The sequence below is a fragment of the Taudactylus pleione genome, unplaced genomic scaffold, assembly GCF_031769625.1.
Source record: "Taudactylus pleione unplaced genomic scaffold, aTauple2 ptg000116l, whole genome shotgun sequence".
NCBI lineage: Eukaryota > Metazoa > Chordata > Amphibia > Anura > Myobatrachidae > Taudactylus > Taudactylus pleione.
This window is the reverse complement of record NW_028284518.1, coordinates 5,314,738-5,338,400: the sequence shown is the minus strand read 5'-3', so window position 1 is coordinate 5,338,400 and position 23,663 is coordinate 5,314,738. Positions and strand designations below refer to the sequence as shown.

Here is a 23,663-nt window from a genome sequence, read left to right as displayed (position 1 = left end):
CCGTTCGGTATGGCAGTTTGCAGTGAAGCTGCTTGCCAGGCAATCATAAAGGCTGTGACTGACCCAGCCGGCAGCTACACACAGAGGACAGGACCACAGTGCAGTCAGCAGTGCACTACTGAGTAGTAAATCCTAGTAGTCTCTGCAGAGGGGTCAGAGAAGCATGTGCTGAGCTCTGATCGGAGGGTGCACTGGGAACTACAGTGTTGTATGATGTGTGTGGGCACTACAGTATGATATAATGTGTGTGGGCACTACAGTATGATATAATGTGTGTGGGCACTACAGTATGATAATCAATTTTCCCAGTATAGTTGACCACACCCCCTCTAATGTCTGGTCACAACCCTTTGTGGGCCTTTATTACTTTGTTCCCCTGTGCCTTTCATGCTCCAGTCCGCCACTGAATCCAAGCATATAAGGGGAAAAGATACAAACATAATAGAACGCCTGTTGGATTTTAGCCCAAGGCCCCAGACTTATACTTTAAAAAAATAATAATATAATATACAAAAAGAAAAGAAAAGAAAACACATTTATTCAGGCAGTGATAATTACCCCTTGTGAAGGAGGAACATCATAAATTCCTTGTTCCCTGGATGGACTGAAATACATGCTGTTTTTTGCAACTGGTGGGACATCATACACCTAGAATGAACATGAGATAGAATAGGTTTTATTTTATCATTCTATATGTTGCATAGTATGCAAATGTAACAAAATATCACGTTGGTCAATTCATGCTTGTTTACTTCTGCTGGAGTCAGTAGAATTTATCATAAATACACTGGCCCCTAACTGCCTCTCTATTTTAGTGTCATTCTAGCAAGCAAAGGAGAATTGTCTTACAGTACATGTAAATCTCATAGATAGGCATACACGTTGTTCATTCTGGAGCCGAATCAGAGTTGGATGCAAATCAGCCACAATTTCATCCACACTGCATGTACACAACATCTATGCTACTGCCCGACCCCACCTATATGCTGGCGTAAATAGCCATCATCATCACCAGGCCACACTTGCACCAGTCCTATCCTTGGTGCAAGAGATGAATCTGAATTCAGAAGGATCTGTGTAAGCACAACATGTGCTGCAGTGTGGACCTCTGCATCAGCCTCCCTGTGAGCTCTACGCTGACACTTGCTCCAAGACACCGATGTCTTCTGTATCTATTACTAGAGTGGTCATAAGCAGGTTGTCGTGATTTATTGTGTACTTACCCCCTGAGGTCGAGCAGGAGGGATATCATAGACATTTGTCTGCCACTTGGGAGAAGATTCATAACTGTATCCTTGACCCATCCTAATTGGGGTTATGACCTACAAAAAATAAAATAAAACAGATATTTCACATGAAATGGAACAAATCTGTCTGTATAAGGGGCCTGATTCAGACCCGTTCGCAAGGATGCGTTTCGCAAGTAGCCTGCCAATGATTGCAATCTGCGCATGTGTATAAGTCGCAGTGCTCATGCGCGAACCAGTCCATGCGATCGTGAAGCACTCGCACCCTGTACACAGATGCACCGCTAGAATGAGTGACAGGTCGTGCAGTTTGTGGGTGGTGACAGGGAGTGGTCTATGGAAACGGGTGGGTGTTGGTGCGTCTGAACGCCGTTGCAGGGGGGTGCAGCATCAGCATACATGTCACATGGCTGAATTACACATTACTGCATTCGCAGTGCTTGCGGTAGGGTATGGTCAGCCACAAGTACTGCGTATGGGTCCGATGTTACAGATTGTTTCATACACTTCCTGGAGATGATGTATGTTACTAAGGGAAAGTGGGCATCTTGTGACAGGCTGGTGGGCGTCTAAATACATACCGCGATTGCGCGGCAAGACATAGTGGACGTACCAATGTCTTGCTAGCGATCGCAGAATTTGCATACTTTGGCAGCTGACGGCTGCGTACGAACGCATCCTAGCGAGTGGGTCTGAATCAGGCCCAAGGCTCAAACAAGGTGATCACCTTTTAAACATTTCAAATATACTTACTATACAATAAAGCAAGCACATTAAAATATATGATTATCACGTGTATGCCTCACTTTGTACCCTGTATACGAGATGTTCCCACACAGATATTGGGGGACATATGGAATATACTGACTAAGCCCTACAGATTTTATTGAATATTTTTGCCATAGCTGCTACTTTGTAGCTGACAAACATATACAGTATGTTATTTAATGGAGGATGTCATATGAGTTGTTGTGTGCTCTTATACTGTATAGGAAATAATTATACTCGTTTACGGCCAAGAGAAGTATATTTGATACCACTTTGCCCTGAAATGTATGTCTGTGAAGAAATAATCTTGGCATAGTAAGTAAAGCTTCTGTTAGCCAATGATAACACTAAAGTCATGGTCCCCCCACCTAACTGCAGAGGGTAAGAATTGGGATCCTTAACGGACCTGGGTTCTAGCCAACTATATCCTCATTATACTGTAATTTGATAGTGTGGATGGATTCACTAAAACCATTAGTCGAATAAATGAATATTGAGTCACACCAAGGTTATGGAACCGTACTTTTATAAAACAACAAAAACAACAACTAACAGACAATAACACTGCTGAAATCCCCATGTGTTTTAAATAAAATAACAGCAAGTTCATTATTTTTTCATTAAAAGATCATAAAATCAGTTCAGTGTTAACATAGCAAAATGACAGTTTAATTGCACGTGTTTTGGACAGCAGACTTAGGTTATACCCATTGTGAGTAAAATACTAATTATAACTTATTCCCCCAAGGGTTTTCCAATTAGATGTTCTTTCTGTAGTCCAGTAATTCACAGCAGCAGTGATAGTCTGTGCTGCGCCGATGTCACTAGTTCCTAGGGCTGCATTCGGATACAATTTAGTTCAGCCCATAAATCGCTGCCAGCAATGTGTGCAGGTACACGTCAGTATAAAGCAGCAACACTATGCATATTAGACAAGTAGACAATTCAGATGGCACTAAGCAACACATTTCTTCCATATTGTGCCAAACAACTGAGATCAGTGTTTTTGGTTTTTTTTTTTTCCAATAAACCGCAGCACAGAAACTCCCAAGCATTATAATTAAAAACTGGGTTTTACTTTTTAATGAATCTAGTGCAGTTATATTCACTAGTTGTATGTGGGATGACAATCATTTCTAAGGAATGGAGAATATTTTATTGGTAACTCCTCCTCATTCAGTATAGACAATCCAGGGAAATTCCAGCAAAAGCAGAAATGTCCATTCTCATCCTTGAATGCTGACCCTCACGGAATGTTCTTCCTCACGGAATGTTCTTCCTGACCTACATGCTAATGAACTTCAAGCTATTTTATTTATTTAGTTTTCTACTAAATTCCTTCAATCATTTGGAGGAACACAACAAATGAATTCCAATCTTATAATCCCTCATTTGTTTGTGCAATAAGCTGGAGAACACACTGATAACTGTTGGCTATAACCCAAACATTCAAGCAATGCTTTGCAAGCCTACATTATTCCTCTGTCAGCAAAGGTTAAATTACCTACTGGTTTGCATGGCCTATTTTGGTTTCAGTAAAGCATTATATGATAGACCAAATGTGACATATAATATGTATTCATGGGGGAGATTTATCACATCTTATGGTGCATACACACGGTCAGATTTGTCAAATCATCGATTTCGTTGAACGATAACAATGAACGATTGAGCAATTTCATCAACGATTTGAACGATTTTATGAACGATGAACGATTTCTGAGAGTATTAAAATGAATGAAATCACCCAAATCTTACTGCAAACATAGTCGATGTCAGATATCGTTATCTGACATGCGGGCATGCGGTATCGTTGGTCGATGCATGACCAACATGTGATTGAACGATTTTTACAATCGTTATCGTTCATATCTGACAATAAATCTGATAGTGTGTACGCAGCATTATAGAGATAAAGTAGAGAGAGAGATAAAGTACCAACCAATCAGCTACTAACTGCCATTTTGTCTAGCACAGCCTGTAAAATGACAGCTAGAAGCTGATTGGTTGGTACTTTCTCTCTCTCCAAGGGGGTATATTTACTAAAGTGAGAGTTTTTAGAAGTGGAGGTGTTGCCCATAGCAACCAATCAGATTATTGCTATTATCTTCTAGAAGGTGCTAGTTAAATGTTAAGTAAAATCTGATTGGTTGCTATGGGCAACATCTCAATTTCTAAAAACTCTCACTTTAGTAACCCCAAGATTTGATAAGTCTCCACCTATGGTTGTGATCACAGCTTGTAAGTAAAAAGCAGTTACTATTGAGGCAGCATTTCAACCAAGTGTGAAATGTCTTGTTTGGTACTAAATAATCTAAAACAGTAGCAAGTATGCCTTGTAGTACAGGTATAAAATGGAACCTTTTATCTACAGTGCTTGGGACATTGCTTTTTTTTATTTTTTTTATAACAGTTTTCCCTTTAATGTGCAGCATAATGCCTAAAACCTACCAACATAAAAATGATCTTAACCTTTACCAATGCAACCTAGGCATAACTGTGTATTGCAGTGGTCTCCACAGTGACAGTTATCAGAGGGGGATCTAGGCACTGCAACCAATGCCACTGCAAAGGGCGTAATGCCAAGTGGGTGGCATGGCTACCTGTTACTATCTTTGGACCATTCCCTTGAGCACTGTTTCCCAAAGAGGGTGCCGTGGTTCCCTGGGGTGCCGCAGGGCACTTGCAGGAGTGCCATGGGTTGGTGGTCCAGGATCATATCAAATTATTTATGGTCAATGTGACAGGTAAAACCAGTGCGGTTGGCTACCAATTCATAAAATATGTGGACAAACAGAAGTGCCACCTTGTTCTCCACCACATAACGACATAGCCGATGATGATGATGACGACCGTTGAGCACAATTTACAGTACTTCATTTCATATTTTTTTGTGAATTTCACAACAACAAACTTTTGGCACAGGGGAGCTGTAAAACAATTGCCGATACTCTAGGGAAAGTTTGGGAACCAATGCCCTAGAGCAGGGATGGGGAACCTCAGGCCCGGGGGCCGTATAATGCCCCCGGAATCATTTGGTCTGGCCCTCGGAGCTTTTTCTGCTAGCCTCATCTGGCTGTCAGTGTTCCTAGAATGGCACCCTGCAGCCAGAATCTATGCAGCAGTGCCGCATGGAGCGTCCTTAGGACGCTTCAGGCGGTCACACCGCTGCCCTTACAGCTCCCTGAAGCATCCTCAGGATGCTGTTGGCATTGCTGTAATCACCGGTGATTGTGGCCCCGTCCCCATGGGGCCCTGCACTGGGCCCGCGAATAATGTTATATATATATATATATATATATATATATAAATCTATATATCTCTATATCAAAATGGTCCTCGGCAGAAAAAAAGGTTCCCCGTCCCTGCCCTAGAGTGTGCGTGTGGGAGGGTGGTTGAGGGTAATTAAGGGTAGAACTGCTATAGAGAACAGAAGGGGCAACAGGGGTAGGATAGGTACAGTGCTGACTAGCTGCCCTTCTTGTCTCTGCTGTACTTATGTAAAAAAAAAAATGGGGGGGAATTCAATTCAATGCGATGCGATGTTGAATACCTGCAGGAGGGAACTCCCAAAGCTATTCAATTCAACGCAGTGTTTGGGTGGGCTAAGGATTTCTTCTCGCACCCCTCTGGGTATGCAAGGAGAAATCCGACAAAAGTGTTTTCCTGCTTAGCGCGACACTAACAGCTGCACGCCCGGCACTTTAGTCAGAGAATGCCGGTTCTCGTGTCTAAACACCCATGTTAAGTCGCGAGAACCGACATTCCCTGACATAACAGCGCGCTGAATTGAATAGCTCCGGGAGTACCCTCCCGGCGCTATTCAATTCGCATTGAATTGAATTCCCCCACTTTGGCCATCCCATGTTTTAAATACATTTCAAAATATAATTTTCTGATACCTGTAACTTTATAAAAAGCTGGCACACTATTTGATGAAAGCGCATGATTGCTTTATTTCATAAAATATCTTAATATTTATATTTACTTTTATTGTTTATACATTTCCTTTAAAGGTTGTTACAATTTAAATAACTAGCAATATGTTCCTCTCAGTTCCTTCTACAGTCCCCAGGTTCCAGTTCGACTATAAAACTTAGAATGAAGCACTATGTGCAGCATTTGTGCACTGGATAACTAGTCATTGTCCTCCCACTGTTTCTTTAGAACTCTCTGTGCAAAGCAGGATTTGTACAATGCATCAATAGTGAGGGCACAAAAGGAAAAGTACAAGGTCATAAGCAGTAAAAGAATACAGACATTCAGATCAAAACAACCTATTACAGTAACTGCCTACACTGAAGAAATGAACTGTACTGTGTAATTTCCTCTGTACCATTTACAGTGAGGTTACTTTACTTCCTGTTGCTCACATTTCAGTTCCTGGTTCTTCCATTAAGAGTCTGATTTTCTCAGGGAGAAAGCATGGGGAGAACAATGAGTGAATTTGTGTGAGAAAATAATAGTGAAACAAATCATTTCTTTCCGCTACTGGACATGCTCCAGACATCTGAAAGGCAAGGTGACAGCATGTAAACCGGACTGAGATCAGAGGAAAAAAGGTCTGACCTCTGGACCCGACACTGCTGTCCCTCCTCACAGACAGTGGCAGGTGATCAATGCTAGTTACTGTCTGACATGGCAAGAGCCTTTATCTATTGCTTTAGTTACTGTAAGAGGCCTTTGTTTTACCAACATATTTAGAAGTAAGCCTTTTTGAATATTCCAGAACACATGCACTAAATGCTGGAGTATATGTACTTCGATTCTCTTTTGCAGCTTTCTTACTTACACTTCTCATGGAAATATAGGGGTCAATGTAATTAGGTGCGAGTTGGCTGTGCGAGCCGCTTTCATGGCATACTTGCACTGTGAAGTGCAATTGCAATCCAATTCCAAACTCGCATTTTTATTTTCAGAGGAAGTCCGGGGTTTTTTTTGGTACAAAATTGTGACTTTTTTGGGCTCCAGGATGCACACCCTCCCCACGAGTAGTGCGATTTGGCATTTCTAATTTGACTAAGCGTATCTCGAGAGCTAGCATTCGTGCAAACTGTGCGAGTTTCATGACACAAACTCACATCTCATTGGACTGACCCCATAGCACGAACAGATATGAAGAGACCATGCAGCTAATTGTATATTTAAAGATCCATTACCACCTGGGGAAATATTTTACTGTGTATCCCCTCCCCCTAATCTAGTGGTTATACAAGAACAGTCCTTAAGGCACCCTAACAGTCCAGGTTTAAAGGATATCCATGGCAGAGCATAGATGGTTAAATTAAAATAACTGAGGTACTAATCAATTCACAAGTGCTTAATTATGGATATCCTTAAACCTGGACTGTTAGGGTACCCTGAGGACCGAGTTTGGGAATCATTGCACTAATTCAAACTCTGGTGACCACACTGGTACTTTTTCCTTTCCCTTAGGACCACATTAGGAAAAATGTTTCCTAAATACTAAAGCAGCATCAGTTACAGCAATCTAACTAATCACAGTAGGTTTCCCGAAATTCAGTAGGGGCATTATATTTAATTGGACTGACAGACAAGCCTTTTGGAGGTCCTACTTTACTTTGTGCCATTCTTACAAATAGCAGCTCTTGCAGGATTTCATACATGGGGCCTGATTCAGCTGTACACTGCTCAAGGCAGATACCCAATGTTCGGGAATCTGCGCAGGCACCTGATCCATACTTGAAATGTGTAGTATGGGTCCTGCTTGTTCGCACGCAGAGCGGCAGCACACTGTCAATGATTGACATTCTGCTGCCATTTGTGGGAGAGAGGGGGCGGTGACAGCCTACATTTCTTGAAACACTGAAACGAAGGCGCGACGCCGCCATTGGAGGGGGGGGAGAGGCCAGGTCTCTGTCGGCCGACGGAGATTTCCTAGCCTCTTTCTCTCATCTGTGGCAGCCGGCTTGCGGCTCGGATGAGTAAGTAATGCATGCAGGAGGCGTGATACCTCCTGCTGCAATACCATAATAGCGAGGACGGAATTGTAAAGCTGCTTGCCATTCTGTCCTAAGCTAAATCAGGCCCATAGACTACAGTAATAATCTATACATTTTGAACTACAACAATATACTTAGAAGTGTTTTAATAGTAACAAAAGTTTTACAATCTGCACCTATAACAGCCAGGGCTGCCCCAGGTAAAGACAAAGAGAACACATGGGCCTGGACAAACAGCAGGTGTTCTTTCTGTGCAAACACTCAAGACAGAACAGGACTTAGGACCCATCTATGTTAGGCACGCCATAAATGTAACCCTTTAAGTGCAGCACTCGTCTCAAAGCAGAATCAGTGTCCAGACATTGTCCACACATTAACCCCAAATTTAAAAATGTATATAAATACTAATATTTTTGACCTGTCATTTGCAGGGTAGCTAGCTATTATGGTCTCCATATAGCCTCAGCCCCCCTAATGCTGGGTACACATTACACGACATATATAAGCCGTTAAATTAAATGGCCTATATATCATGTGTGCATCAGCCAGTGTGTACCAACCATATGTCTGTGAATGACATATTGCGTCGGCTGTGCTACACAGCCGATGCTCAATAAATCTGCAGATATATTGGGCATCATGTTGTGTGTACGGGAGGTCAAACGGTCGCCCGTACACTTGCTGTACGGGCCGGCGGCGATTGACAGCTCAACTGGGCGGGCGCATGTAAATACCCGCCTGGTTGTGTTGTCAGTCACGACGGATCGGGCAGTCTGTATGCAGAGCATATGTTCTGAACAGACTGTAGATATATCTGGCGATCATTCGATTTGCAGATATATATCGGTGAGGTGTGTACCCACCTTAAGCCTCTGTAGCGCTATCCCTCAACGTTCACACAGCTTTATGCCATGTGTCTTTCCAGCTTTATGCCTCTCCCACTGAGTCCCTTTTATCTCTGTCCTCCCTCCGTGTCTCTGTGATATCACCCTGTCTCTCTAATCTTTGTAACCATATCCCTTTCTGATCACTGCTCCCCAACCCCCATTTGGGGCATGCAGGGGACAGCACCAACATCTCTCTCCCCCTTTCACCTTTGTCCCCCTATTCCCATTTGTCTCTCTCATCTCTGTCCCAGGGGGACCGTGAGTGGGAGGGGGTGCTACTAGTGTGGGCGGTGGTGGTGGGGAACCAGGTCGTCTGCGTGTGTAATATATATATATATATATATATAAAATATTAATACTAGCGGCTCGTCCCGGCTTCACACGGGAGAAATTTTGACTTGCAGACATTTGCCATTTTTTCTCCTGAAGTCAACACGAAAAGATTTAGTTTTGACGTGACACGCAAAAGGGCCGTGTAAAGTTGTCCATGAGAAAAAAAACAGTCTCCAGTCAGGTCATCTCTATCCACGTTACATGTCTGTACCTGTGCTTTATTGTCTTGCCATAGCAGACTCTTACCGTGAATTGGACTCGTTTAAAATTAAAGAATAGTTTTTCCACATAAATTAAAAAGGAATGGTAGTAAAAGGGTAAAACTGGAATTTTGTATCAGTAAACAGGGTTACATCATAATATGTAACAATCTCTACATGGTATACAATAAAGTCCATTATTGTGATAACTGTTTAGGCAGTGTAAGCCAAGAAAGTGCTTGGACGTAAGTTTTTCATGGACTTGCTGCACTAAAATCGTCACTGCTCATCTCCCTTTTGTCATACATTAATGCTTCATACACCTAAACATTCCTTGACCAATGTTCTATAGAATAGTGAAAACTGCTTCGAAATCCGTCCAGTGGTCCTCGAGACTAGCCCGGATTGGCAGACGTATGCCTACTTTATATTATGTATAGATAAAACATCTAACGAGAGTCATTATCGCAGTTTCAGAATGGCAATGGAAAGAAAAAAGCAAGAAGCACAATACTTTCTTCTTAGCTATAACTTGGAGCAGCAGTGCCACATAGAATTTTTTAATCTTTAAATTGCACATTAAGTAACTTTTAAGCATTTATCTGATGTCATTGTAATAGCTATGCTCCTACAAATCTTCATTATGTCCTATTAAATTCTCTCTATAGGAGAAAACAAGTATGGCTATCAGTCACAGGCTCACACAGCTCTCACCATGTCATGTAATAGCAGCTGTGGAAGAAAGGGGAGGATGTCACAATGCAGATAAAGCTCAGAGAGGCAATCCAAGGACTCTCTGCTCACTACATCATATGCACTTAACTAGTGGCGGATGCAGGGGGGAGGGGCAGTCAAGGCGATCATTCCCCTGTAACACTTCCCTGCTGGGCTGGGATAGGAGACTGCGGCTGCTTAGCACAGCAGTCTCTGATTTCTCCCTGCCATGATATGCTGCACATCCTCGCTCTGCTGCTAGAGCGGACAGCTGTAGGCAGGAGGGAAGTGTTACAGGGTCGATCACCCCCCCAACCCTGGATCTGCCATTGCACATGATTGTGGTTGCTATGGTAGTCAATGACACTCCATGAAATTATAAATCATAGATAGCAGCCTAAAACAACAAACCAAGATGAAATGGTAAATATTAAGATTCCCCTTATAGCCTTTCACAGTGATTCATGTTAAAAATACACACCTCATCTTATAATTTGATTTCTGCTAAAGTGGTGGTCAATGTAAGTGCGAGCAGTAACACAGACAGTATCAAGAGAGCACTTTACCACTTCACCCATCACAGACATTTCCAATAAAATGACTTAACATTCATATTACTCATTTAATTATTTAATTATTTTACATTGACAAACGATTATTAATTCCCTTGCACACTAATTGCATTTTAGATTTATTAACAGACATTTACAAATTTATAATAGACACCTTGTAAAAGCTGACAGCTATTTTTGCACCATTATTGAAGTAATGATATAGCTGTTGGACACACAATCCCATATTGTCAGGCACATTTAGATGTAAATATAGCTGTTTGAATTTGCCTATTGCTGGGAATAATGTTTTGTGTTATTACATGAACCATTACGATGTTTATATTGCTGTGGCTAAACTGGTAAAATGTACTTTAAACCCAAATGGTCATGAACATGTGGTGTTTACTTCTGTATTCTGCATGCACCTATGTTTTCTCTGTGGTTGGATATTACTCTTGTGTGGCCAAAAATGTGAATTATGTTAACTAACCCTGTTCCCTGAAACTCCAAAGGCTAAAAAAAGCACAGAGTCTCTGGCTGTAGTAATGACTGAATCTATTTACACACATAGCAACAAGCTGCTGAATAAAACTAGCCTTGGTGGGGCAATGTACAATTAAAATAGGGACAGCTCCTATAATTCATCATTAATTGTTAACCCACATTATATTAGCATGTATTTATTTAAATATATAATACATAGTAAAGATAAAACCAAAATTCAATAAATTTTCTAAGAAATACTGTAGTATGGAATTTGGTGGCAACTCTAATACATTGAGTAGGAATAGCTGTCTAATATGAGCAATTTGGTTCACCACATGCTATGGGGAGAGAGAGAGATGAGAGACCAAGTCGGGCGGCACTCCCATACAAAAATCAACTTCAGCCCGGTGCCCTCCGTAGGTACCCACTGCCGGGTCCAAACATACACTCCAATAACGGCGGCACTTGGTAATATTACGGGTGCGGGTTAGTAATTAACCTGCGCCCATGATATTGTATATTACAGAGTGCCGCCATCGTGTGTGTGTGTGTGTATATATATATATATATATATATATATATATATATGTGTGTATGTATACACACACACACACACACACACACACACAGGTTGAGTCTCCCATATCCAAATATTCCAAAGTTCGGAGTATTCCCAAACAAGGATTTTTTTTTTTTTAGCGTAACAGACAGTGACATATTTACTTTTCGATGGTTCAATGTACTTTGTTTAAGGCACAATGGTTCAAAACTTTGTTTAAGGCACAAAATTATTAAAGATAAAGTATAAAATTACCTTCAGGCTTTGTGTATAAGGTGTATATGAAACAAATGAATTTCATGTATGTACACAAACTTTGTTTGAGCCTCAAAATTATTGAACATATTGTATAAAATGACCTGCAGGCTGTGTGTATAAGGTGTATATAACACATAAATGCATTCAGTGTTTACATTTGGGTCCCATTCCCAAGATATCTCATTATGGTATGCAATTATTCCAAAATACGGAATATTCCAATATCCAAAATACCCCTGGTCCCAAGCATTTTGGATACGGGAGATTCAACCTGTACACATATACACACAAATAGGGCAGGGACTGGTGTAAATGATTAAGGGCCTGATTCAGACCCACTCGCAAGCGGCTGTCCGCTCGCAAGTGGGTCGATGTTGTGCACTGTGCGTGTGCACGACGGCGTGAGCTCCGTCGTGCGCATGCGCCAGACGCGACGAGCGAAGGACTTTCCTTCGCTCGTTGTGTCTGATCAAAGGGGGCGTGCTGTCGATGTTGATTGACAGCACGCCCCCTTTGGTGGGCGTGCCGGGGGCGTGCCTCCCTGGCGGGGGCGTTCCCAAGGGAACGCCTACCATCAGAAGCCGGCCCACTGACATCACTAGTGATGTCAGTGGGAGTGATTTTGGCTCTGATAGAGCCAAAATCACTCCGGGCCTTGCGGTTGTAAACCTCAACCGCAGGCTCCGGCTCGCAGTGGCGATCGTCGCGATGGTCAAGACCATCGCGGCCATCAAACTGCACGCTCGTATAGGCTGTGGGTGGTGACCCACAGCTATACGAGCGTCCAGGAGGACGCTCCATAATTATGGAGGGCGGCCCTCATTCAGAGCGTGCGGCTCTGAATGAGGGCCTAAGTGTTTCCAATTCTCCTGAAGCTTTACTTGGGAATTTGAAGCAATTACCGTTTTGCATGTGCAGTTCAGAAGAAAAAAAAATGACTGCACTGCAACAGGAATGGGTATGATATACCGCCGGCCGCACGGCCGGCGGTACGATTCCCGTCAGCAGCAGCCCGACAGGAGCAGAGTTCGAAGCAGCGGAAGCCCGACAGCACTGGAAATCCTGATTGTGGATAGGTAAGTATCTGCTAACCTAACCTAACCCCCCTAACCCTCCTTAGGGGTGCCTAACCCTAACTTCCCCCCCAAGTGCCTAACCCTAATCCCCCCTCTAAGTGCCTAACCCTAACCACCCCCTTCCCCGCTGCCTAAACCTAAGTCCCCCGAGGGGGGTGCCTAACCCTAAGTCCCCCCCGGGGGTGCCTAACCCTAACCCTCCCTCCCTCCCCCTAGCCTAACCCTAACCCTCCCGGGGGGGTTCCTAACCCTAAGTCCCGCCCGGGAGCCCTAAACCTAACCCTCCCCCCCTGCGGTTGTCCGCTCGCGGCGCCCGGCATCACTACGATCGTGATGCCAGGCGCCGGTCTCCCGGCGTCGGGGAAATGCGGGCGTCTACATTTCACCCATGCCGGGATAAGACAGTCGGGAAGCCGGCTGCCGGTATTTAGGCAGTCGGCTTCCCGATTGCTTCCCCTGTAACATTGGTTACACAATTACATCACAACAATGGACTCCTGCTAGGGCTCTACATGGAGAAGAAAACACAAAACAGCATAGTCATTGTCGCTATCACTCAGACCTTTGGATATTTTGTAACATGGCAATAAGTTAAACACGGTGTCATTTAGATAAAAATTACTGATATCCATTCAATGAAATCACTGCCATGTAGTAACGTCTTATGATATTAAAGTTTCGGTCATTTTTAGTAGTGCTCAAAAGTTCTTTAGCTGGGAATCCAAGCGTCAATTTGCCATTGTTCTGGTGCCAAAAAAAGTGGGTTAACAATAATATGTACTGACACCCTGACAATTAGGGATCCCAAGAACAATTTCTGATCTCCTCTACCACCCTTTTTGTACAGTTAATTTCTTCTTGTTTCTATTGCAGTTAATTGGTTTCCTCATCATCTCTGTTATGAAAGTTCTAATGTTTTTTTTAGGTTGTAATGTGCCAGGCTGTACAGGATTTATTCAAGGTCACAATGTGGCTTGTTGGTGGTTTTCATCAGTACTTTATTGCACTCCAATGTAACAGATGGACATGTATATGTTTGAATTTCTCTGAACTTTAAAGATTACAAAATAAGTTTCAAGGTCTCTAATGCAGAGCCTAATCTCCCCTTATATATACACAGGGATTTATCAGGTATTATCACCATGTAATTGCTTGGTTTCAGATAATGCAGTGAAATAAAGTTCAATTTATTTCTAAAATGTTCAAAGCAGATCTTTAAAAAAAAGTGTCAAATTGTCCCATTACTTTTTATACATTGAAAATGCACTAAAAAATAAAATGCAAAAGCATTTTAGGAATACAAATACATTATAGATTCAGTGGCGGAACTCCCGGAGACAATGGAGTAATTTGCCGCCGGGCTCCAGCCCTTAAGGGGGCACCTGGCTCCATTGTCCCCGGGCCATTCCGGGCACTGCTATGGAGATGGAGCTCAGCTGATCGGCGCTCCACCTCCGGTGGCATCAATACGGGGGGTGCGGTCGCACACCCTATTTGCCGGGTGCCCACTGAGTGTTAACAGCGGGTGCCTGGCTCCCTCTTTCCCCCCGGCGGCAGCCAGAGGAATGGAGCTCACTCCTGAGCTCCGCTTCCGGGTTCCGCAATGCACTATGGGAGTGACGTCACTCCCATAGTTCCGAGGAGCGGGCGCCGGGGACGGAAGGCAGCAGCACTGGAACGGTGTTTTAGGCAAGTATTTTTTTTGTATGTGTGCGCGCTTGTGGGGCGGGGGCTCACTACAGGGGGCATTATTGGTGACTCACTACAAGGGGCATTACTGGGGGCTCACTACAGGGGGCACTACTGGGGGCTTTCTACAGGGGCTTACTACTGGAAGCACTACAGGGGCCCTTACTACTGGGAGCACTACAGGGGCTCTTACTACTGGGGCACTGCAAAGGGGGACCACTACTGGATGTACTGCATAGGGGGACCATTACTGGGGGGCACTACATAGGCGGCACTGCATAGGGTAACCTCTACAGAGGGCTCTGCACAGGGGGACCATTACTGAGGGAACTGCATAGGGGGGCGGCACATTTTAATTTGAGGGGGGGGGGCACCAACATTTATCTTGCCTCCGGGCACCTGGGATGAAGTTACGCCACTGTATAGATTCCTTGTATTAAATCTACAAAGTATTCATTTTAAAGTCAGAAGGAATGATGTGCAGATAAATTGGCATTCTTGTCCAACTCACAATTTCAGCATGAGCTTTATTGATAATAATCTGTCATCAATTCAATATGAAGTTGCCTCATATTTCGTTACACTGATTCTTTGTACACTTGACACAGTTACAAAAGATAGGAGCATGAGGAAAGGATTTGTGTTTAGTTGAAAAGACCAGTAAACAAAGGCCCCATCTCCACAGCTCTCTCTGCGAGTAATGTACACTGGTTTAATAATAATTCTGCACCTGGCTTTGATCAAGAGTGGGAGGAGCTTTCTCAAGTGTTATGAAACAGAAATTCCACATATGAATCTTGGTTTTCCAAATATGCATTAGGGCGACTTACAAAAATGTAGGCTGGAGTACAAGTCCCACAAGAAATATTACAAAGGTCTGTGAGCAGCAGCATTAGGTCTAGAAAGGAAAATGTCTGACCTCTGTGCCAATATAAGCTGGCGTTCAAAGACTAAACTGCTAAAGCAGCCAAGCATTTCCTCTAATGTCCTGTGTGTGTCTACTCTGCAGTCATGAATTGTAAAAACATATTGACAATACGTCTGTAATGTCTGAGGCTGAAAAATATCTCAGTAACTTTATGTAATTTATATTCTTAAGGAAATTTGTTCTCTAATATGCAACAAAGAGAAAAGCTCTCTCAGAGGGAGACTCCCTATACTATGCTCTAATTAGGTTTTGTACTTTTTTTTCCCAAAATACCACAGAAACTGTAAATTAACTACAAAATGAGTTTCAAGTCAGATTAGGTCATTAATGTTAAACTTTAAGTTTAATACACTTTGTTTCCTTACTAAGAAACCTTTTCTTATTGTTTCTATAGAATAGGAGATTAATGTATCCACTGCTTAAATCATATAGCTGGCTTACTTATAGTAAATATGCAGTCAATATGATTGTAATGTAAATTTTGTTTTTGCGTTTCATATACCACACTTCCATAAGACGTTACAATCAAATTTGTGATTTGTTTTTTCTCTGTCTTCTATCTATTGCATCTGAGAGGTAAATGACATTAAGGGGTTTATTTAATGAGTTGTGAGTGTTTGGGATTTTTGCCCTGTGACTTAAGAGGGTGAATTAAATCCTGTGGCAAAAGAGCATGTATCATTAGAAGGTTGTGGGTGTCATGCAACAAACTGTATGTATGCATTAATATAAATAATTTAACACTCAACTGATTTACTAGCTGTATAGCTTAACCAAACCTAACTATTGTAAATTAGTTCGTAAAACAGGCTCCCCTTCAGAACCCAATTTAACTTCACACTTTAAAGCCCTCGCCCATTCATCTCCCATTTATATCTCTGACCTTATCTCCCTTCACACTCCTATCTGCCCACTTCGCTCACAAGTGTATGCTTTCTCTTCTGCAAACTGATTACTTCCTCCCAATTCTGCCTCCAAAATTTTGCATGTGCTGCTCCCTACCTCTGGAATTCTCTCCCTATCAGACTCTTGACCTCTCTACAAAGCTTCAAAGGGGCTCTCAAAACTCACTTCTTCATCAAAGCCATCCAGCTCTCATCCTAACCCACTGCTCCATGTCCCCGCCTCACTGTCTCCCCCATCCGTGTCATCCACGTATGTCTGCCCCTCCCCTTTAGAATGTAAGCTCTCACGAGCAGGGCCATCTTCCCTCATGTGCTTTACCTTCCATTACTTATATGATCATCTACTACTCCATACTCCCTACAATGGCACCTAACCCTTGATTTCTGCCACCGTGCAGCTTTTTTTATTATGACTGCTGATTCAGCAATGTTTATAAACCATGTACTTGTCCTGCATTGTATTGTACTGTAAGTCACTGTTCTCTTGTTCTGCTCATTTCTTTCTGTACTTTGTTCGATTTATAGCATATAAAAACCAAGGAAACATGTACAGTATGCTAAAATCGTGTACTAAGGCTCTTGGTTCAGGTCAAACTCAATTTTCAACCCTTCCTGATAACAAGGACAAGGTTTAAGTAACTTACTTTGCTACCTGGAGAACCCTCCATAGTTTCCAAAAATTGTGGAGTTTGCTTAATATCTTCCAAATCTTGACCCCGGTAGGCCGTAAAGATAGGTGGACTGTGGTGAGATGGTGGCACCTGGTAGACGGCATCCTGTAAAGAACTCTGTGGCACTTGATAGATCTGATGTTGGTAATGGGATTGAGGTGATGCTTCTTGTTTGGGAATGTCTTGTTTGGAAGTATCTGACACAGGGCCGATGAGAAGCTTCAGTCGGTTTCCTGGCGCAATGCCTTGCCGTCCATGTAATGAGCAAAGCCACCATCCTTCTAGACCACCAGTGTTCTGCTCAATAACTGTTAAGATATCACCTTTTCGGAATGATAATTCTTCTGCGCATTCTGGAACGTTATCGTATAAAGCTCTTGCCATGAGATTCTGCAAACAAAACAAGTAAAATTAAATTACAATGAGAATAATCCCAAAACTAAACATTAACTTAGTGCAACAATTACTGGAGAGCTAACAACTCTAAATTATCTACAAAAGAATGATTGTTGCTGGATTGTTTGTATATATGTCCAGTAAAAGAGGGCACACTTATCAAAAGACAATGGGCCTGATTCAGAGCCGTTCGCTATTTGCGGTCGTTCGTTTAAAAACAAGGGGTGGCTATTCAAATGATCCGTACGCACATTGCAGTCTGTTCACACCTCTAAGTCTGAACGAACGAGCAAAACATACGCTCGTTTATTTGTTAAAAACGCCCCCTGGCCGCACGCATCCTACGTCATGTCCGCTATTTATTAGATTAATCGAGTACATCGACCAGCGTATGAACTGCTCGCTATTCTTGTGGTTGGTGTTTGCTACCACAAATTTGCGTGCAGTTCTGGCTATAAAATAACCCAGTGACGTGGTCAATGACGCTGCTGTTTTAAATATACACACCCATAAAACGCCCGTTTTGACCTTTAAGCACGCCTGCGTTCGGATCTCCACTCCCCATTTTCAAGCACCTTCCCCTGTTACCACCCACATACGCCTCATTCTGTCACTCAAAATAGCAGGCACTCGCTATATAGCATACAAACGATTTTCGGCCACACTGACTGGTTCGCGCATGCGTACTAAAAAGCGTACGCATGCGCAGATGTGCAAACATCGCTCGGAACGAGCGTACTGCCGCTAACGAGCGGCTCTGAATGAGGGCCAATGTTAGAAAAACACGATTCTTTTTAATGTTTTAAAAGACAGGACATCTTCATCACCACCCAGTGAAGGATAAGTTTAACTCTTGGCACATGTTGATGTAATGCCAGTCAGATAACAACACTGCAGACAAGGAACATCCTCCAACAATGAAACATGGTATCACTACCACAAATTAGCACACCGGCTAAAGTATCAGCAGAAAATCCATCATACTGATTGCATCATTCTTATTATACTCATGTAGTCTGTTGACCACGGTCCCCTTAATCTTGGGCTGTTAAAGACCAGCAGCATAACCACTCCACGAGTCGCATCTGATGTAAACCATGGGGTTCCTGCTCACGGTTTTCCAAAGCTTGCACCCATTGAAGAAATACCACGGCTGCCTGGAGTTCCCAGAACTCGGTACCATTTTGGTTGGACTACCCAGATCCCGGGTTGGGCTATTCATATTTGTTTCCATGCATTGTGTCAAGTGGTTTTCATCTACGTGTTTTTAATCCTTACTATTCTGATAAAGTCGATACATACTACCCTATGAGTTTTTTCTGAACTTGTTTTTGGTGCTGGGCTGCATTCTGATATTGGAGGCTTTAAAGAAATTTTGGGGCTTGATTCATCATACCATCTACCAAAGTGGAATCGAGATAAGTCTAAGTATTCGTACTTAATGTACGCACAACAATTACCATAATAACCAAACAGGTTTTGAAAATACTACACTATCAGCGCCTTCTTGTCTTGGTGTGTGTGTATATATATATATATATATATATATATATATGCACACACACACACACATATATATACATACACACACACACACCTATTTTTGAAATATTTATTGGTCTCTTTTTCAACCATTAAGGGGGAAGGGAGGGTGAGGGGGTTTCAATTGGCAGTGATGGCCACAAAGTGTTGGCTGTCCAGCCATGTCTGTGGCACCATGCAACCTTCGCCGGATGTTTATAGGCTACGGATGCAGTGATGTGCGCATCCTCAGATTGACACTAACTGAATACAGTGCTAAGATTCTATCTCCAGATATATTTCTGTAATGATTCACAAAAGTTTACCCGAAATGATACTTCTGAGAAGTAATGAATGGATATGTTCTCTTTTTAACATCAAATTAGATTTTTTATTTATTAACAGATAGTAAACTGGCAGAAATGACCAAACTGCTAAAATGCTGTAAAATTTCCATGTGAAAAAGTCAGTGACTTCTTGTGACCATTGAAACTCCATTCAAATCAGCATAGAATACTTTTCACTATGAATGTTCCCACAAGCCTCCAGTTGCTGTTTAGCTAACACTGCTGCAAGCAAATTCACCTGATAGACAATTATTTGTTCTTGCATGTTCGAATTTATATAAGTGACACCTGGGAGGACACTGCAATTTAAGAACCGATTACAACAATTATATAATAAACTGGTTTGTTCAGTAGTCGTGTATATATAAAAATGTATAATAATATCCTACTAATACAGCATATTCTGTAACTTAAATACTTGTTTACATATAGCTTAAAACGCAACTATCATTGAATATCCTACTATTTAAATGGGGAGCCTATAGGAGAGTTTTAGGGGTATAGTTACTGAAGTTCGATTTTGTATTTCAGGGTCTATAGGTGCGTACACACGTAACAATTTTTTGAACGATTTAACTATAACGACGTCGTTATCGTTCAAAAAAAATAAAATAAAAAATTGCTCAGTTTCTGAGTTGTAACAATGAACGAAAATCGTTCAAGCACGCTCCCGTTTGTAGTTTGAAGTTTATTTCAGACTGTCCAACATAACGATTTTCATTAAGGGAAGGAACCTTTTTTCGTTCATCGTTGTAAAAATCGGTCACTTTTCAAGAAAAAATCTGACAGAAAATCTGACAGTTAAGGGGGGTATCCACTAGACGATTTAGCTGAACGATTGAACAAGAATGATCGTTCAATCGTTTGCAAAACTGTCAAAAACGACCAGCGATGCGCGTGCCCGCTGGTCGTTTAGACATCTATCATCTTTTCAACATGCTGGTCAACCTGACGATATCGTCAGGTTCAGCATGTTTCCAGATGATTGATGACCCTGCACTGAACGACTGCTCATTCAGTGCAGGCACATCACACGACGGACAAACGACTGAACAATTACAATGTCGTAATCGTGCAGTCGTTTTCAGATCTTTTAGTGGATACCAGCCTTTAATCTGACAGATAATCGTTGGTTGCAAAATCGTTACGTGTGCATGCACCTTTAGAGATGATTTTTTGACGTTGTTTAAAAGAAAGATGTCAAAAATCATGTTAGTAAATGTGTGATTCAGACCCTGAAACACAAAATCGTCCAAAATTCAACTCAACAATGACCAAAAATCAACTTTTAGTAAATATACCCCCTGCTGTGGAACTATGAATCCCAGCAAGACTTGCCAGCCACTGTTTGGTAGAACACACACTGTGGCTTGAAATTCCAGCACAGCTTGGAAAGCTATGAGTCGCTGTGGCCCAATTCATTGAATAAATCTAAGGAGATTTCTTTACAATAGAAGGATTCCAACTTTTCCTAAGTCAGGGTCAACCACATATGATAAATGTCCCTATTTTTGTATAGGGACCAGATGTACATTATATTTATTTTGCCTTGTTCATAAAATGCCATTCTGTGTATTTTTATAGGATTTATGAAGTAATATTTATTAAAAATCAGTATTTATAATAAAACAAAAGGACATTATTTCAGTATCACATGTGGTCTGTACCACACATACATGCACCTGCATAGCAAAGTGTCCCTGAAAATGATTTTATTAAGCTGGTAACTATGTACAAGTAACAGGGGCAGCATATTTAAGAAGTCATCCACTGCAAGGAATAACATGATCCTCAGGAATGTCACAGTAAGTCAGACTGCTGAATTACATTTCACTAACTTCTCCAAGTAAGGGCAAGCTCAAAAAGCAGAATATATGAAGTAATCCATCACCGTCTTATATTTTCATTTCATCTATATAATAAAGTAGATATAGTTGTACAGTCAGATCAGTTGACCGCAATGGGCTGCAGCCAGACAGTACAGAAGTTGTGACGCAGAGAGCTGCAATGTAGTATACAGCAAGTTTCTTAGTCCATTTGGTTATTAATACAATGAGTAATAAAGTGATGCCAATGTGGAATACTGGGTACACACTTAAAAAGACGAAACAGCTGACCAGCCGTCGTGCAGGCTGAGCTGGTAAGCTATACACACTTACCAATTGGCCGCTCAATATGTCTGGCCAGGCATCACAACTGGGAGGCATTTAAATTTGCCAACCCAGTTGAGATGTCAGCGGTCCCTGTAACCAGTGTATGGATGGTCGTCAGTACACACATGCAGATGCACTGATATATCTGCATGATTTATCCGCCAAGCCTGTGCTGCATGGATAACCTGATATGTCTGTGAACAACGTAGTTCACAGACATATCGGTTGTACACACCCGCCAATCCTCTAATGTTCCTTGTTCAAACAAATGATATATTGACAAGTGGGTACCCAGCATGAGAGGCGTTTTGACTGTAGGAAGAAAAAGAGTAAAAGCCTGGTACACAATATAGACTATACAATTTCTCGGACGATATGCCCGTTCCGACGGATCGGAACGACATATCGTCTAAATCGTGTAGTGTGTACCCACTATATCAGCTATTGCGCGCTCTCATGGAGCGGTCAGCCACATCGTCAGGTTGTCCTTACATGCCAGCTCAACCTGACTATGCAACTGACGACCCCATGCAGCGGGATGCAGCAGGGGGTCAACATATCGGACGGTCGGGCTTTGGATCGTCTGGTGTATACCGGCCGCCCGATATGTCGGCATCAGCGGTGGGGGTCGGCAGTTGCATCGCTGGGTACACAGATCGTATAGTGTGTATGTGTACCCAGTTTTACAAATCAGGTTCTGCAGATAAATGGTTTACAAGGTATAGTGTGTGACAAACTTCCAGTATCTTCATAAGAAGAATTTGGAATCAACCTGAACAAACAATACCAATAATCTCTTTAATGGATTTGAGTATAATGAGTTCATGCCTGTGAAATAAATTATTACTCCTCTTAAAAGTTCTAAGAAAATAACTTAAAATATTAAATCTTTCATAACTTTACATCATGTAGTGCAATATAAGGGAAGATATAATAGTGCAGTTAGAATTACACCTGAGATCACAAATACAACAGGGATTATTAGTATGATATATTATTAACATTAGGAGATCATGCCATAATGGAGCTCCCTTCATCGACGTGTAACATGTATGTTTGTTATGTGGTGCAAAATGATTTAATGTTTGCCATCTTTGCTGGAACAAGAGCAGAAGAACCACCCACTCATTAAAGTTTCAAACATTTGCACTAATCCACTTTTCACTGTGCGTATTACTAACTGCTCTACTATGGGGTAAGGGTAAGGGTAAGATGAGCCCAGCTGACCATGACCTTCTTAGGATTCTTCTGCCTTAGTTACAGTAACAATTGGAGAGATGTGCCTTGCATTTTAGATCATATAGATGAATGGGTGTCCCCAGGACAGGGGGGAAAGCAGAGTGCAAACACTCCTCTGTCAGCTTGTCCTATCCTAGAGGCTCTGTAAAAACAGTTGGGTTACAGAAGACAGACTGGAATAAAGCTTACTCAATATGGGTGTATTACAGGTTTTCACATTGAATGAATGTATATTATTCAATGACCAGACGGTATTGTAATAGAATACTCATATGAGGCATAAATGTACGGTACTTTAAGCTGGTCCATACAAAAAAGGCCGATTCTGAGTTTGGAGTAGGGGTGAGCGGGTTCGGATTTCTGAAATCCGAACCCCCCCGAGCCCCCCCGATCCGAGTCCGATCCGAATCAGGCTCGACTTTTCCCGCCTGACTCGGATCTGAAATCGAGGCAAAACGTCATCATCCCGCCTTCCGAGTCTCGCGGGTTTTGGATCCTATATAAAGGTACCCGCGTCGGCGCCATTTTCTCACTCGGCTGTGGACAGTGAAGAGGGAGGGTGGGAGTTAGGGCTGTGTAGTGTAGTGTAGTGTAGTGCTGCTGTTGTCCACTACTTCAAAGTCCATAGGGGCTGGCTGTGTTGTGCTGTGCTGCTGTTGTTAATAGGGGCTGTGTCCACTACTTCAAAGTCCATAGGGGCTGGCTGGACTGTGTTGTGCAGTCAGTTCTCCATAGGGGCTGTGTCCACTCCAAAGTCCTGTGCAGTGTC

At 42.3% G+C, this 23,663-nt stretch overlaps 1 protein-coding gene across 1 annotated transcript in view; it reads right to left on the bottom strand.

Annotated features, from left to right (window-relative positions):
* NEDD9 (neural precursor cell expressed, developmentally down-regulated 9) overlaps positions 1 to 23,663 on the bottom strand; it is a 44,328-nt gene that overhangs the window by 4,853 nt on the left and 15,812 nt on the right. Inside the window, exons 2-4 of the mRNA XM_088471650.1 lie at positions 17,212 to 17,628; positions 1,224 to 1,322; positions 559 to 648 (exon numbers count right to left, since the gene is read on the bottom strand). Of these exons, the coding sequence (XP_088327776.1) occupies positions 559 to 648; positions 1,224 to 1,322; positions 17,212 to 17,628 (606 nt within the window). The remainder of the gene's footprint in view (positions 1 to 558; positions 649 to 1,223; positions 1,323 to 17,211; positions 17,629 to 23,663) is intronic.